Here is a 16,270-nt window from a genome sequence, read left to right on the forward strand (position 1 = left end):
CACAGAGTAAACCCTCAAGCCACGTTAGCTGTCAGAATTTCTCACGTCACCTTGCACCAAGGGCCCCCTTTCCTTGGTCTTGAGAACAACCTACATCACCAGCGTGGAACCGTGCAGACATATAGACTAACGCTGGAACACAAAGCCCTAAGCAGTGACGGAGGCAGTGCCAAAACGGTAAGCAGAGATGCGAGCCATCGGGGGCACTTGGACCTGCTTGCAGAGAGGCCAGCTTTGCCGATTCTCTGCCCACACCACGCACCAGCCCCCATTCACTCCGTGCAGCCAAGCCCGGGCTGGAATGAGGGAAGCCGGGGACATGGGCTGTGTTCTTTCCGTGAGGCCGAGGGCAGGGAGGGAAATGCAGGCCCTGGAGTCACACTGGGGCCACTCCCGGCTCTCCCATTTCCCTGCTGCGAGGCTCTGGACCAATCCTCAACCTCCCTGAGGCTCGGAGCTCCTTACCCACACATGTGGGGCTAACAGTGGAGAGCCCACTGGGGTAGTGTGGGCATCTAACGGGGGAAAGTACCTGACCCATAACAGCTTCCTTTCCACTTCAGCCACCTGCCCCCCCCGCCCCCCCAGAGAGAGAAACAACCTATCAGGAGCTGCGAGGAGCTGCCCGTGGAGCACAGCAGACCCCACCGGCCCACCTCCACCCCACCTCTCATGCACGTGGGTGTCCTGGGCATCTGCTCAGCACCTGAGTTCCAGGACCGATGCTCAGCTCATTCTGGGCCCGTGCTTCTCAGAGCTCCACTGTTCATTCAAGGATAAGGTCTCGGGTTTCAAACCCAAAACTTAAGGTCAGACAGGTTGAACTTGGGGCTGGGGCAGGAGAAGGGGCAAGGGAAGTGGTTTCCAGGAAGGGTGTAGGGGGAACAGGAAGCCACTGCTCCCGTGAACCGGCCTCTTAGTGGCCCATTAGCTGATTTGTGGGATCGTCCAGGCCTCTGTCCCTCGGCCCCTCAGGCTCAGCCCTGGCGGGATGGAAGGGAGAGAGCAGGGCCAGGGTTGCGCCCAGCCCCGCCTGGAGAGCCGCTCGGGCCCGGGCAGGTGTCCACTTACCCAGATGTGCGTCCCTGGCCTGGAGCATGTGCAGCAAAAGGGACCACAGGAGCATGGCCCTGGGCATGACTGCTGGCCTGGGAGGTGACGGAAGCCGGGGCAGAGGGGAATGACTCTGACGGGGCCTCCCCCTTACAGCCAGCCCTGCCGGTGATGTCACAATGGGCTGCGGGTCTGAGAACGCAGACTGTCATGCAGGCTTCTCTTCTGGCCGCTCTGTTCCTGAGATGGGCCTCATCCTTGATGCCTCCTTGGCTGAGCTTCCCTTCCTGACCTGGGCACGGCCTGCCCTTCACGAGTCCTCAGTGGGCAACTTGCTGTGGCCCCCTCACACCCCGTGCTTCTTAAGGCTCAGATGCCTCCTCTTCCACAGGGCCTGTTCTGTCAGGGGTTCCCCGTGAATGTGCGCAGAAGGCCTGCGCGAGGGGCTGCCGGCTGGGATCCTTGGGAACGGGGAGGTGGTCCAGGAGGCCCGGAGGCCTGCGCAGCCTGAACGGCCATCGGGCCAGGTGCCAGGTTCTCTGCTCAGGCCTCTGATCCGGGCCGCAGGCACGGACCCGAAGGCTGGGTTCAGAGGCCCTGGCCTCCCCCCATACTCAGCTCAGCAGGCAACAATCCCTGCTCCCACCCTTTATGGGTTTATTCCACGTGGCCCCCAAATCTCCAGATAGGCCCCTGTCCATTTCTAAAGATGGAAAGATCAGACTCAGAGATGGAAGCGCCCCAGCCCAAGTCTTCCCCTTATGTCAGCGGCTTAGCCATGGGATCTGGACCTTAAGTTGGGGGGTTTTTTTTGGACACTTCTAGTGCACAGACTTGGGTGGACTCTACCCAAGCATCCTTAGTAACGCCTTCCTGGCCACTGGCCAGGCCCAATGGTTAGAAGTGAATCATGTGCTAATTCAGCTCCCAAAGCGACCACTGGGCATTTTCTCAACTTGCTTTGTCTACTCTGCCCAGCCTCACGTCCTCGGTTTTCTCCTCTGCAGAAAAGGAAAAATAATGCTCACAGTAAAGTTGTTGTGAAGCTCAAGACAAGACCATATGATTTGGGTGGTGGGCCCTCTCTACTACACCAAGGCTGTGGCTGCAGCTACCTTCTGGGAGGGGAAATTCCAGGACGTGTGACTGACTCTTTCTCCGAGATTGGGAAAAAGCAGCATCCAGGTGTTCACCCTGAGTGGTGGGCCGAGGCCTGGTGTGCAGCTTTCCTCACCTGTTCTGAATAATACCTCGTGGGCCTTGGCCTTGATCAAGGCCTAAGCCTTTCTTTACTGGCATAGGGGAATGTCCCAAAGCACACTGCATCACCTGGCCCCGGTCTTGCCCCAGGAAGCTCTGAGTTTTCCCTCTGCTCTTCCTTTGGACTCAGCGCTCTCCCTCCCTTGGACATGTTACCCACACCCTGAATGCTGGCGGCTTTCTTTTTTTTTTTTTTTGCAGTACGCGGGCCTCTCACTGTTGTGGCCTCTCCCGTTGTGGAGCACAGGCTCCGGACGCGCAGGCTCAGCGGCCATGGCTCACGGGCCCAGCCGCTCTGCGGCATGTGGGATCTTCCCAGACCGGGGCACGAACACGTGTTCCCTGCATCGGCAGGCGGACTCTCAACCATTGCGCCACCAGGGAAGCCCCCCTGGCGGCTTTCTTTGCTCGGCTTCTGGGGGTGGGGTGTGGAGGGGAGGGGAAGCCTGGGCCCCATGTCTGATTGGGAGAATAGAGGATGATTGACGGGCACATCCACCCTAAACTGCTGCCCATTTTCTATGAAAGTATCTGGACAGAATCACAGCTCATCTCTAGGAAGGTGCGTTCCTTCTGGGTCTGTGTCCTTCCTATTGACGTGACGTGAGCCCTGTCTATTGCAAAGCACTCATTCGCTGCCCCACATTTTTTGGCCAAGCTTCTTCACAATAACAGTGGATCACACCATGTCTGATCTGGTGGAGGGACTGACCAGCGGGGCCAGAGCCACCGTGCACAGCCCCAGAGGCCGCCATTCCTGTAGACTCCAATGGGAATGGCTCCCCCTAGAATTGGGTAAACATGGCCCGAGTATGGAGAGAAACTTTAGGAATGTAAGGAATCTATAGAAATCCGAAGAGGAAAGCAGGTACATGGTGACATAGGTTGCACAGGGACACTGCCTGCCTGACGCTCCAGAGTTTCCCAGGGTGGCTTTATCGAGGTGACCTTATTTTCCACAGTCCTGGCCGGCAGAGCTCTAACTTTGGTGTGCAGCCCAGGGAGCTTGTTTGGTACAGATTCAGGTTGCCAGATTTAGCAAATAAAAATACAGGTTGCCTGGGACCTCCCTGATGGTGCAGTGGTTAAGACTCCGAGCTCCCAATGCCAGGAGCCCGGGTTCGATCGCTGGTCAGGGAACTCGATCCTACATGCATGCCGCAACTAAGGAGCCCATGTACCACAAATAAGGAGCCTACCTGCTGCAACTAAGACCCAGTGCAACCAAATAAGTGATAAATAAATATTTTTTAAAAGAGTTAAAAAAATACAGGTTGCCCAACTGATTTTGAATTTCAGATAAAGAACCAATATTTTGGGCTTCCCTGATGGCGCAGTGGTTGAGAGTCCGCCTGCCGATGCAGTGGACACGGGCTCATGCCCTGGTCCGGGAAGATCCCACATGCCGCGGAGCAGCTGGTCCCGTGAGCCATGGCCGCTGAGCCTGCGCGTCCGGAGCCTGTGCTCCGCAATGGGAGAGGCCACAACAGTGAGAGGCCCGCGTAACGCAAAACAAACAAACAAACAAAAAAGAACAAATATTTTTAGTACACATGTACCCCACGCAATATCTGAGACATTCTTATACTAAGAAAAATTTCATTGTTTACCTGAAATTCAAGTGTACCTGGCATCCTGTATTTTAGCTGGCGACCCCAGTGTTGATTTCCAGACTTCACCCTTCAGACTCTGATCCAGTGGATGGGGGAAGGCAGGGAGCCAGGTCTCAGCACTTTAACAGCTGCTTCCAGATTATACCAGGACAGATCCTTCTGGAGCACCTGGAGAAATGTCACTCAGGCCAAAGGTAGAGGGCTTCCTGGGATCCCTGGGAAGCTGGGGACTGGAGTCTGACTCAACCTAGGAAATCTGGAGGCAAGAGAATGGCCGGCCATCTAATTAGGTTCTGGGAAGCGTGCTGCTGTGGAGAGGCTGCCCTGAACCCCCAGAGTTTGTGCATTTGGGCTGCACAGGGGACAGAGTGCTGCGGGGGGTCCTGAGGATCCCCCCCATGGGGCGTCCTGCAGGGGGCAGAGAGGCCTCGGAAGAAAGAGGCTGGGGATGTGTGCCGACAGGCCTGGGGAGTGCAGGAGACAGGGGCCAGCAGGCAGAGCCCCTGAAAACACCGCGCAAAGAGTCCGCTGGAAATGCCTCCCAGGCCCCGAGGGCAGAAAGCTGATGTCTGGGCTAGCTCCCCTTTCCCTGCACCTGTTACGGAGTCCAAGCTCGCTCTACTCACTGCACGAATGGACAATAAATTGGAGACGAGGTGTCGAGGCAAGGAAGACGACTTTATTCCGAAAGCCGGCGGACCGAGAAGATGGCAGACTAGTGTCCGAAAAACTGTCTTATCAGGGTTTGGATACCAGTTCTTTTACAGCACAGAGAGGGGGAGGAGATGAGGAAGTAAGGTAAAAAGTCCATAAGTTTTGCAAATATTTCCTGGAATGGCCAGCCTCGGGGAGGGGATGTGTTATTTTTTTAATTTTTAAATTAAAAAATATTTATTTATTTGTTTATTTTATTCTTTGGCTGTGCGCGGGCGTACTCTAGTTATGACGAGCGGGCGCTACTCTTCGTTGCGGTGCGTGGGCCTCTCATTGCCGCGGCTTCTCTTGTTGCGGAGCACGAGCTCTAGGTGCACGGTCTTCAGCAGCTGTGGCTCTCGCGGGCTCTAGAGCGCAGGTTCAGTAGTTGTGGTGCATGGGCTTAGTTGCTCCGCGGCATGTGGGATCTTCCCGGGCCAGGGCTTGAACCCGTGTCCCCTGCATTGGCAGGCGGCTTTTTTTTTTTTTTTTTTTTTAAACATCTTTATTGGAGTATAATTGCTTTACAATCGTGTGTTAGTTTCTGCTTTATAACAAAGTGAATCAGTTATACATATATCCTCATATCTCTTCCCTCTTTTGTCTCCCTCCCACCCTCCCTATCCCACCCCTCCAGGCGGTCACAAAGCACTGAGCTGATCTCCCTGTGCTATGCGGCTGCTTCCCACGAGCTATCTATTTTACATTTGGTAGTGTATATATGTCCATGCTGCTCTCTCACTTCGTCCCAGCTTACCGTTCCCCCTCCCTGCGTCCTCAAGTCCATTCTCTACGTCTGCGTCTTTATTCCTGCCCTGCCCATAGGTTCTTCATAATCATTTTTTTTTTTAGATTCCATATATATGTGTTAGCATAGGGTATTTGTTTTTCTGACTTACTTCACTCTGTATGACAGACTCTAGACCATCCACCTCAATACAAATAATTCAATTTCATTTCTTTTTATGGCTGAGTAATATTCCATTGTATATATGTGCCACATCTTCTTTATCCATTCATCTGTCGATGGACACTTAGGCTGCTTCCACGTCCTGGCTATTGTAAACAGAGCTGCAATGAACATTGTGCTACGTGACTCTTTTTGAATTATGGTTTTTTCAGGGTATATGCCCAGTAGTGGGATTGCTGGGTCGTACGGTAGTTCTATTTTTAGTTTTTTAAGGCACCTCTATATTGTTCTCCAGAGTGGCTGTATCAGTTTACATTCCCACCAACAGTGCAAGAGGGTTCTCTTTTCTCCACACCCTCTATAGCATTTATTGTTTGTAGATTTTTTGATGATGGCCATTCTGACCGATGTGAGGTGATACCTTATTGTGGTTTTGATTTGCATTTCTCTAATGATTAGTGATGTTGAGCATCCTTTCATGTGTTTGTTGGCCATCTGTATATCTTCTTTGGAGAAATGTCTATTTAGGTCTTCCGCCCATTTTTGGATTGGGTTGTTTGTTTTTTTGATATTGAGCTGCATGAGCTGCTTGTAAATTCTGGAGATTAATCCTTTGTCAGTCGCTTCATTTGAAAATATTTTCTCCCATTCTGAGTGTTGTCTTTTCATCTTGTTTATGGTTTCCTTTGCTGGCAAGCGGATTCTTAACCACTGCGCCACCAGGGAAGCCTGGGGATGTGTTAATTTCTTCTTTCTTGCAGCCATCCACAGGTGGACAGGGTCCGGGTGTTTCCCTGAACAAAGGCACTTTGGTTTAACGTTCAGGCAGAGGGGCAGGGTTCCCTGAGGCTGGCCGTTATGTATAGACAGTATCCTTTTAGTGAACAAAAGCAGTGGAAAGCAAAGGTTAAAGTAAAAGAAACAGATCTAACATGTAGTCCGATTTCGCTCTTCCCTGTTACACACCTTCCCCTGACTTTGAACCCTGGCTGGATCAAAAGAGCAGCTTGAGCAGGGGTGGGGGGGTGAGCAGAGCCAAAGGTGAGAGAAGACCCAGGCCCTAACCCGACCCAGGCCTGGAGGAGGTTTGATTTAGAGTCAGATTCAGCGCCCCCTGGAGGAGGATGAGGGCTTGGATGTTAATTGAAACCTGGTTTGGGACTCAAGTGACTGTAGGTCTATTATCTAAGGATAATCCGAGGGTGTCCCAGGGGCTTTTCCATCTGGGCAGGACAAATCATCACTACTCAGTGGAGTTTAAAAGCCAGAGTGAGGCAAGACGGAAGCTCATTACCTTCACGGCCCACCCGGAAGTTCATCGTTTCTCCATTTACAGCCGTTTGCGGAACAGCGACCGTGGAAATCTGACTCTATCTTACAAACCAGGGCAAGTCACTCAGGGAGGCAGACGCCTGGTACAACGGCGTGCCCACGCATCCCCGCCGCCCAGCGCTCACCACGGAAGTGATAAAGGTGAAAGGCGTGCCTTTTGTTGTTCATAACAAGCCCCTTTCGATCCCACCTGAGTTTGTGTTCACGAGGTGACTTTTGCAAAGCCCCAAGGATGGGGGCTGGTTGCCAGGGGAACCAACCGGTGATGAGAGGGTTGGAACTTTCAGCCCCACCCCCTGACGTCTGGGGGAGGAGAGAGGGGCTGGAGGTTGACCTAACAAGTCATCGCAGGCTTTGAGATCTGGTTCCAGAGAATAGGAAAGAAAACTCACCAAAAGACCCAAAGCTCTTTAACGCCCAAGCAGGCACTAGAACACATGGGTCTCTAAGAGGTTTAGAGTTATGCTGGGAGGGGTGGGTACAGACAAGGGTGCCTGATATGGTGTCCCTTTAGTCTCCGCTGCAGAGACAATGCAGACAGGGGAGGGTCGGGCTGTGCGGACGCCGCTGAGCCAGGCTGCCCTGTGTCCCCTGCTTCCTCTCTAACCCGGGGCTTACTGTGCTATCACCCAGGACCAGCTCTGCCATGCATTTGCGATGCCCCCACGGAAGCAGCTGCAGCTGGCATTTTGTCAGCTTTGGCCAGAGGCCCAGGCTGGGAAATTCTGGACTGGAATGAAAAGAAAATGCTGCCGCTTCTAATTCCACTGCTCACGGCACTCAGGGGACGTGCCCAGGAAGCTCCAGGTCTGTGCCAGTCTAAGCCAGAGTGGAGGATGGGGAGAAGCCTGCAGCCTCTTACCTGGCTCCTATAGAGTTGATTTAGAGGCCCAAGGGGGTGCTAAGTCAGAGCAAATGGCTCAGGAAATGAGGAGAGTAGAGTTGATTAAACAGAGAAGATGTCTTGGGCTCAGTGAACATACCAGTTAAAATGATCCCCCAGTGTCTGGACCCAGAGTTCTGCAAGAACAGGGGACTTGGAGCAACAATTAGCAAGTGCTTTTGCTTCTCCAGTCTCCACTGCCCTCCTTGTAAACACATTAAGGATCTTTCTGGGCTCAGTACTCTGCGAGAAGCAGCAGAGTTGTGGTAGAATAAGGGCCTTATTAATTTAGAGCACCTTATTAGATTATGTAATCTCATAAACTGGGAAAAGTTTAAAGGGCTATTGTGGGGAGCAAATGAGTTAACACAGCAGTTTCCAAAGCACGTTCTGTTAGAAACTGCATGGCAAAAAAGCTCTAAGATTAGACAAAATTTGGAAATGCTCCTTTCAGTACTTTTCCTTGGAGTCACGGTGGATATCCACATGTTAAAGGTTCCGAGAAATCTCACAGTGAGAAAGTGGTTTAATTTTATTTAATCCGGTATTTCTGAAATGTATCTGCCCACAAGGCTACCCTTTACCCTAACTCCCAGCCTTATAAATAAGTAACATTTTCTAGTTATCCTTTTGAGAATGACCTGTTTGTATAGTTTTCCCATCATTTCTATTTGAGTGGGTATCGTAAGTCGATTGGCAGAACCTTTTTGATTTTAATGGTATTAGCCCTTTGTCTCTTACGTGTGCTACAAAATCTTTTCTCCTAATTCTTTAATACTCTTCCAATTCTATTTTGGAGTAAACAAATCTTAAATTTATGTTAGAAATTCAGCAATATTTCTACTTATGGTTCTTGGCTTTTATTTGATGTCTTAGAAGGACCTCTTCATTCCAAAATTATAAACATAATCAGACCTGTAGCAGAGTGTAAGCTCTGAAATTAGACTGTCTGCTTTCTAATTACTTTTCCTCCAAGTACTTGCTATGGGACCTTAGAAGGAGTTTCTAAATATCTCTGCATTTCAGTTTCCCCATCTGTAAAATGGCCATATTAGGGTTACTGTGAGGGTTAAATATGCACAAAGTTCAGAGAACAGTGCCAGACACTGTAAATACCAAAAATTTGTTAGCTGTTATTATTCCTAAATGTTTATGATTTTGCTTCTTAATTTTACGTTTCCCCATCCCAAGTTGATATTATCGTATGTTATTTCCAAAAAGTTTTATTTTCATCTTTTACATTTAGATTTACAATTCGTTTGGTTTCAAATTTTGTATACAACATAAGGTAGAGTTCAAGATTAACCATTTTTTTTTTAAAAGAAAGTAACTGTAAAGAACCCCCATTAGGTTATCAGTGGATTTCTCAGAAGAAACTCTACAGGCCAGGAGAGAGTGAAGTGACATAGTCAAAGTGTCGTAAGATAAAATATGCTAGCAAAGAATACTTTATCTGCCGCAGTTATCCTTTAGATATGAAGGCGAAATAAAGGTTTTCCCAGAAAAACAAAAGCTAAGGGAGTTCACCACCATTAGACCCACCTTGCAAGAAAGGCTAAAAGTTCTTCGTACTGAAATAAAAAGATGCTACCTAGTGACATAAAAGTAAACGAAAGTACACAATACTCTAGCTAAGGTGAAAAACAGTCTGAATTAGAAAACTCTAACTCTATATTAGAATGGTTGTTAACCACTTATAGTATAAAGGCTAAAGGAGAAGAGCATTAAACATAACTATAGGTACTAACATTTCTCAACGGATTCACAGGACAAAAAAAGGTAAATTGTGACATCAAAAATATAAAAGTCAAGGAGTAAAAGAGTGGAAACTTTATAGGCAAATAAGATTAGGAGCTCTCAGCATAAGAAGGACTGTTTTATCTGAGAGATGTTTTATGTAAGCCACATGGTAATCACAAAGCAGAAGTCCCCAAAGTAGAATCCCAAAGCATAAAAAAAGGGGAGACTGAGCAAATCACACGTAATCAGTGGAAAACTACCACTTTACAAAGGTAGATAGAAACGAGGGAAAAAGAATGAAGACACAAAATGACCAGAAGGCAAACAATGACAGGAGTCAGTCCGTACGTATCAATAAACACTCCAAATATAAATGGATTGAATTCACAAATCAAAAATCACAGAGTAGGGCTTCCCTGGTGGCGCAGTGGTTGAGAGTCCGCCTGCCGACGCAGGGGACGCGGGTTCGTGCCCCGGTCCGGGAAGATCCCACATGCCGCGGAGCAGCTGGGCCTGTGAGCCATGGCCGCTGGGCCTGCGCGTCCGGAGCCTGTGCTCCGCAACGGGAGAGGCCACGACAGTGAGAGGCCCGCGTAGCACAAAAAAAAAAAAAAAAAAAAAAAAATCACAGAGTAGTGGAATGAATGAAAAAAAACCGAGATCCAACTATGTGCCGCCTATAGGAGACTCACTTTGGCTCAAAGGCTGAAAGTGAAGAGGCAGAAAAGGATATTTCATGCAAGTGGAAACAAAAGGAAAGTGAGGGTACTCATATCAGAAAAAAATAGATTTCAAGCCAAAAACAATAACAAAAGGCAAAGAATATAGTTCTGTTTTTTAAATATGTTTAATTCGATTCAATTTATTACTGATACATTGAAGTTTGAATCCAACATCACACTATTTGTGGCATCTCCTCCACATTTCTTTTCCCTTTCTCTCTCCGGTTTTGTGTGCGTGTGTGTGTGTGTGTGTGTGTGTGTGTGTGTGTGTTTTGGGGAAGTTGACAAAGATTACCTCTGTTACTTATTATCCATGTAATTATGTTAACAGTTAAAAATACACTCCAAAAATGTTCTCCTCTTCACCTCTGTCCCTCACATCCATGATACTCAAATTGTCATGTGTCATGTATGTGAAGCTTCTGTACCATATAGCATTGCCTAGTATGTTATAGCAGCTCTTGAGGGATGAAATTTGTGGTTATTATTCCACATATACACTTACTTGCAGCCTAGTTTACTTCTGATGCACCCTTATTTCTAGGGTGCAGACCATTAAACTCCTAACTAAAGCCACGAATTCATGAGGTCCCTCGCCATTGATGGGTCCTGGGGTCCCCCTCCTCACTCTGCAAGGCTGTCAGAAGTACCGCCCAGCTTGTCAGATGACTCTCCACAAATTGTGCCCACAAATTTGTTTCTCTTCCTAAATACTGGCCCATAACTCTTCACTAACTTTGCTGTCTAGTGCTTTCAAGCAAGGGGTATTTTAACACTTTTATTTATCCTCAGCAAGAAAGTTGGTCCAAATTTCCTAGTCCATCTAACTGGTTTTAATTTTTCAATGCTATTATGTGTCTTTATTTTTTCTTTGTCTCTGCTAGTTCCTTTTTACTTCATCCTTTTCTCTTATTTCATAGTGTTCCACGTTTTCTTTAATGTCCTTGCATGATATACCTCTAACCTGTTTCTTCCCTCCTGGTAATAGCTAAACAAATATATTATTCATGTGTATTTTGCACATTCTGTTTCTCTCTTTTTGTAATATTTTTGCATGGTTTTAAAAAATTTATTTATTTATTTATGGATGCGTTAGGTCTTTGTTGCTGTGCACAGGATTTCTCCAGCTGCAGCGAGCGGGGGCCACTCTTCCCTGCGGTGCGTGGGCCTCTCACTGCGGTGGCTTCTCTTGTTGTGGAGCATGGGCTCCAGGCGCGCGGGCTTCAGTAGTTGTGGCTCGCGGACTCTAGAGCGCAGGCTCAGTAGTTGTGGCGCACGGGCCCAGCTGCTTGGCGGCATGTGGGATCCTCCCAGACCAGGGCTGGAACCCGTGTCCCCTGCATTGGCAGGCAGATTCCTAACCACTGCGCCACCAGGGAAGCTCTTTTACATGGTGTTTATATATTTTTGCTGTTTTGCTTTTAACTTGCGGCCAGTTGCAGCAGACCTGCCTTCCACCTTATACTGTATAGATAGAAACTCATTGCTGCCTTTCCCTTTTTATATAAGCCTTTTCATAATGTTTTCTCTTTACCCAGAGGGCTGGATATTGATAATTTATAATATCTGTTCAGTCTGCCTGAGGAGAGTGGTGAGGGACTTGGGATCACGACCAGTCTAGATCTGGAGATATTTTATTGGATGCTTTCCCTCTGAAGGGGGCCAGGGCAGGGGGTGAAGTTCCAACAGCTTGAATAAAATCTTTTCATGTGTAGGGGTATCCCTGGATTTCAGGAAGTTCTTTCCTCTTTGTGGTAATCTTGGAACTCAACGCCTTTCTTACTTCCTGAGTTGGAATGTATTTTTTTCTCTGCAAAGATAGCTCTAGTATCTGCTGTGAAGTTTAGTTGCCGCTGACCATTAAGAAGACATGCCAGGGACTTCCCTGGTGGCCCAGTGGTTAAGACTCCACGCTTCCACTGCAGGAGGCTTGGGTTCGATCCCTGGTCGGGGAACTAAGAACCCACATGCCACACGGCGAGGCAAAAAAAAAAAAAAAAAGCCATGTCAAAGGTGGGTGAAGGAAGTATCACATGGTTGGTTGTCATCTCCAGACTGTTCCAGGAGAGGTCAAGTAGCTCCAAAGAAGCAACTCCCTGTCCTTCCCTTCTCCTGCCTGGGACACAGGCTCTGGCCCTCTGATCTGTGGATAGCAGTGGGATTCTATGGATTTTTTTTCACTTTGTTTACAGTATTCTGCACTGGGAGGAACTCTAGAATAGGCTGTGTATATTATTTCTCAGTGTCTTCTTTCATTCTGATAAAATTATAAGGCCATAGTCTGAATATCCTCAGTTTGCTGCACGAGTGTATTGTGTGAGTATGCATGAACGTATTTATAAGCCATTTTTCCTCCAAATTATTTTACAGTTCCAACAAAGCCACAGGAATATTACATCTTAAAACTCAAACCACAAACCCAACTTTATTTGAAACTACTGAGTTTTATTGAAAATAGCTAAATATATCAACAAAGAGGCCTAGTAATCCAGCAGAATGGTGGTGGAGCTATGATAAATGAGCATTTGCATAAGGGAAGTGGAATAGAGATGCATTCCAGGGCCTGAAAACAATTGGGGGTGGGTTTCAGGCTGATGCAGCATGAACAATGCACAGCCAATGGAAATCCTTGATGGCAAAGTCTCCTAGGATTTTATGCTCGTAGGGCAGAAAAGTAACAATGAGTTCTCATGGAGTCTGGTGTAAGGAAGATATATAAAGTGTATGTTAGAATAGAGAGGTTGCATCTTTCAGTACAAAGGGCTGTGTCCTGAGAAGCAACCCTGAAACAAGAATCCCAAGTGCTACAGTGGCCAGAACTGTGTACTGAAGGCCAATTTTCAGTGATTCTAGAATGCCTGGCTTCAATTCCTGGTTCTAGCACTTACTAGCTGTGTGGCTGTGAGAAAGTTACTTTACCTCTCTGTGCCTCAGTTACTTCTTCTGTGAAATGAAGATAATAATATATAGAACCCAACTCACGAGTGAGAATTAAAGGAGTTAATATGTATAATATAAAGAACTTAGAACAGTGTCTAGTCCACAGAAAGTGTTAGCTGTTACTGTTGTAATGACCAGGTCTGTCAGCTCCTTGAAGAAGAGGCTGGGCTAGATTTGATGGACAGTCTATGTGGAAGGACTAGCATTGAACTAGGAATGAGCAGACCTGGGTTTGAAGCCCAAATTTGCTACTAAGGTCATACATATATCTAGTTGCTTTTCAATAAATATTTCTTAAGTGAAGGAATGAATGAATAATTGATAGATCTTCACCACTACTCCAGGTTTAACCAGTTCAAGAGAGAGAGTACAGGACGTTTCCAAGGTTCACGGCTACCAAACTTAGACTTTCTGATTCGATTCCCTAAACCAGATGTCCAGAGCACAACTTGAAGATCTAAAAAGCTAAGATTGACATAGATAACAGAAGATACTAAACAAAATCATGGGTAGTGAACCCTTGTACAGAATTCCTCCAAAAGGTTGTATAAGCTGAAATTATAAAGTGCTCAAAACATTTAGGAAATGTAGAGCATTTTTGTTCACTCATTTATTCAACAAACATCTAGTGAATTCTGAACCCGTTCAAAGACTGTGCTAAATATTAGCAATGCAAAGATGCGAGATATGGCTCACACCCACCGCATATTTATAGTCCCGTCGGGGAGACACGCCAACAGGTAATTAACACAGTGTGGTGAGTGCCCTACTGAAGCATTTTCAAGGTGCTTTGGAACCACAGAGCAGAAAATAACTGCTGAAGGCTACATAGTTTCCCAGGTGGATAAAGGACGTATCTAAGGCAAAGAGAAAAGAACTGCAAAGGCAGGAAGGCAAAGAAGAAGGTCATTGTGGCCCCAGATGTGAAAATAATTAAGGCTGACTCACAGCACAGCCAAGGCATTGGGGAGTAGCGAGAAGTGAGGCCGGAAACGTAGGTGGATCACGCCAGATCACTGAGGGTCCACGTGCCATGCCGAGGATTGGGACTTTGCTCTGTTTAGGGTCATTGGAAGGGGCCATCCCAGGGTGTTGAGGTGCTGGAAAGAGAACTGAGACAGCCGCGTGCAGGGTACAAGTTGGAGCAAGAAGACGGTGAGGTACCAGAGCCCAGGATGATAGTAAGAAGGCCATCGCCAAGGTCCTAAAAAGAGATGCTGAACTGAAGCCAAGACAGGAGAAGATGGTGGCCAGGACCGAATCTGCCCGGGGTCAAGAGTCTGGGTACGGGGAATGTCGGGGTGGCAGGGACTGTGTGGAAGAAGTGACAGCTCCAGGCAGGGCAGAGAAGATCCGTGGGCACGATGGGTCAGAGCTAATTTATGTTCCCTGTATCCCCGCATTCACCCGGGGATGAACTGAGGGAAAAGAGAAATGTTCAGAACAACGGACTCGAAGTACAATATTCTGACAGCGGAGGAGCAGGGAAAAAAAAAAAAAATGACTGCCAGTTTCTGGAAAGTGACATCTCCTAAAATAAATATCTCCTAATTTATTGTCATAAGCTCAGTGTACTCAGCCAACTCTTTTCATTTCATTTTAAACATTTTGTCAGCAATAGACAGGAAGCGAATGTTGATCATTTGTTCACATGCTCCTAGTTGTAGAGCTCTCATTAGTGATTTAGGCAAAATACATTAATTCAGCCATTGCAACCAGTTACCTGACATGTTCTTAAACGTGGTGGCAACAAACTCAGAGGATTGAAATAAAGTCTGGATGAAGGATTCAAGCACTGAATTCTGATTTACTTTAAATCTCCAAAGATAAGAACAAACATTTGTCTCAGATGCTGTATGTGAGGCAGCCAGAGTATATAGAAGGATGCCTACCACTGAGTGTCAATGTAAGAAGCCAACCTGAAACAAGCCTGGGGTATCTGGAAGAGCTGTGCTGAAATATTGCCGTGTATACACCCAAAACGACCTTTGGAGCATGTGACGGGTGTGTATCCGTACGTGTGTGCTCACCTGAGAATGTGAGAGAGTCCGAGGGGGTGGGGGAGACGGTGGGGAGGAGAGAAGGAGGTCAAGGGCAAAGGTGAGAGAAAGGGACCCTTCAAACTGATTTACGTATTGAATTTAATTAATTTATTTTTGCAGTTTAAAAAAATTTTTATTGGAGTCTAGGTGATTTACAATGTTGTCTTAGTTTCTGCTGTACAGCAAAGTGAATCAGTTATACATATACATCTATCCACTCTTTTATTTTTTTAGATTCTTTTCCCATAGAGGCCATTACAGAGTATTGAGTAGAGTTCCCTGTGCTACACAGCGGGTTCTTATTAGTTATCTCTTTGATATACACTAGTGTGTATATGTCAATCCCAATCTCCCAATGTATCCCTCCCCCTCTTACCCTGGTAACCATAAGTTTGTTTTCTACATCCGTGACGCTACTTCTGTTTTGTAAATAAGTTCATTTACACCCTCTTTTTTTAGAGTCCACATATAAGTGATATCATATGACATTTGTCTTCCTGTGTCTGACTTACTTCACTCGTATGACCATCTCTAGGTCCATCCATGTTGCTGCAAGTGGCATTATTTTGTTCTTTTTTTATGGCTGAGTAATATTTCAAGTCTGGATTCCAAAATTCAGAGACAATATGAAAACCAGGGGCAAGGGATGAGATAAGAAATATCCACCCTGAATCAACCGAAGAAGGCCACTGGGTAAACTCTTCCTATGAAGTGTTGGATGAGAAGGATTAGAGCAAATGATACAGCTGATTTGGCTAAGGAGGGACTCCAGAGATTACTGATGTTCTTATGCTATGTCAAAGGCAACCATGACAGATGGACTTGGGCAGATTCCTTAAAGAGAAGCTCCTCTAATAATTTTTTTTAGCAAAGGGAATGACTTTCTAAGCACCTAAGGGAAAATTTATAAAGGAAAAGCTTTGACGCAGCAACACATTTTAATTTCCTGAATGTCAAGACAAAAGAAATTGACAAATTGGGTAAAGTAATTACAATATCTACAATATCTGAAAAATCAGATAAAGAATTACTATCCCTAATATCTAGATAGCTTTTTACAAAAACAGTTAGTAAATAGCATA

General features: G+C 46.8%; 2 protein-coding genes across 2 annotated transcripts in view; one reads left to right on the forward strand and one right to left on the reverse strand.

Annotated features, from left to right (window-relative positions):
* The window catches only part of PRSS55 (serine protease 55), a 32,773-nt gene extending 16,593 nt beyond the window's left edge, over nt 1–16,180 (reverse strand). The window contains exon 1 of the mRNA XM_089912748.1: nt 1,072–16,180. Within this exon, the coding sequence (XP_089768874.1) occupies nt 1,072–1,138 (67 nt within the window). The 5' untranslated portion in view covers nt 1,139–16,180. The remainder of the gene's footprint in view (nt 1–1,071) is intronic.
* Nucleotides 7,199–16,270, forward strand: part of LOC149748853 (transmembrane protease serine 13-like) — a 33,892-nt gene continuing 24,820 nt past the window's right edge. The window contains 1 exon segment of the mRNA XM_089912588.1: nt 7,199–7,668. Coding sequence (XP_089768714.1) covers nt 7,608–7,668 — 61 coding nt within the window. The 5' untranslated portion in view covers nt 7,199–7,607.

The sequence above is a fragment of the Delphinapterus leucas genome, chromosome 6 (genome assembly GCF_059928025.1).
Source record: "Delphinapterus leucas isolate spDelLeu-1000000601 "Yukka" chromosome 6, BTC_Dleu_Yukka2, whole genome shotgun sequence".
Lineage (NCBI taxonomy): Eukaryota > Metazoa > Chordata > Mammalia > Artiodactyla > Monodontidae > Delphinapterus > Delphinapterus leucas.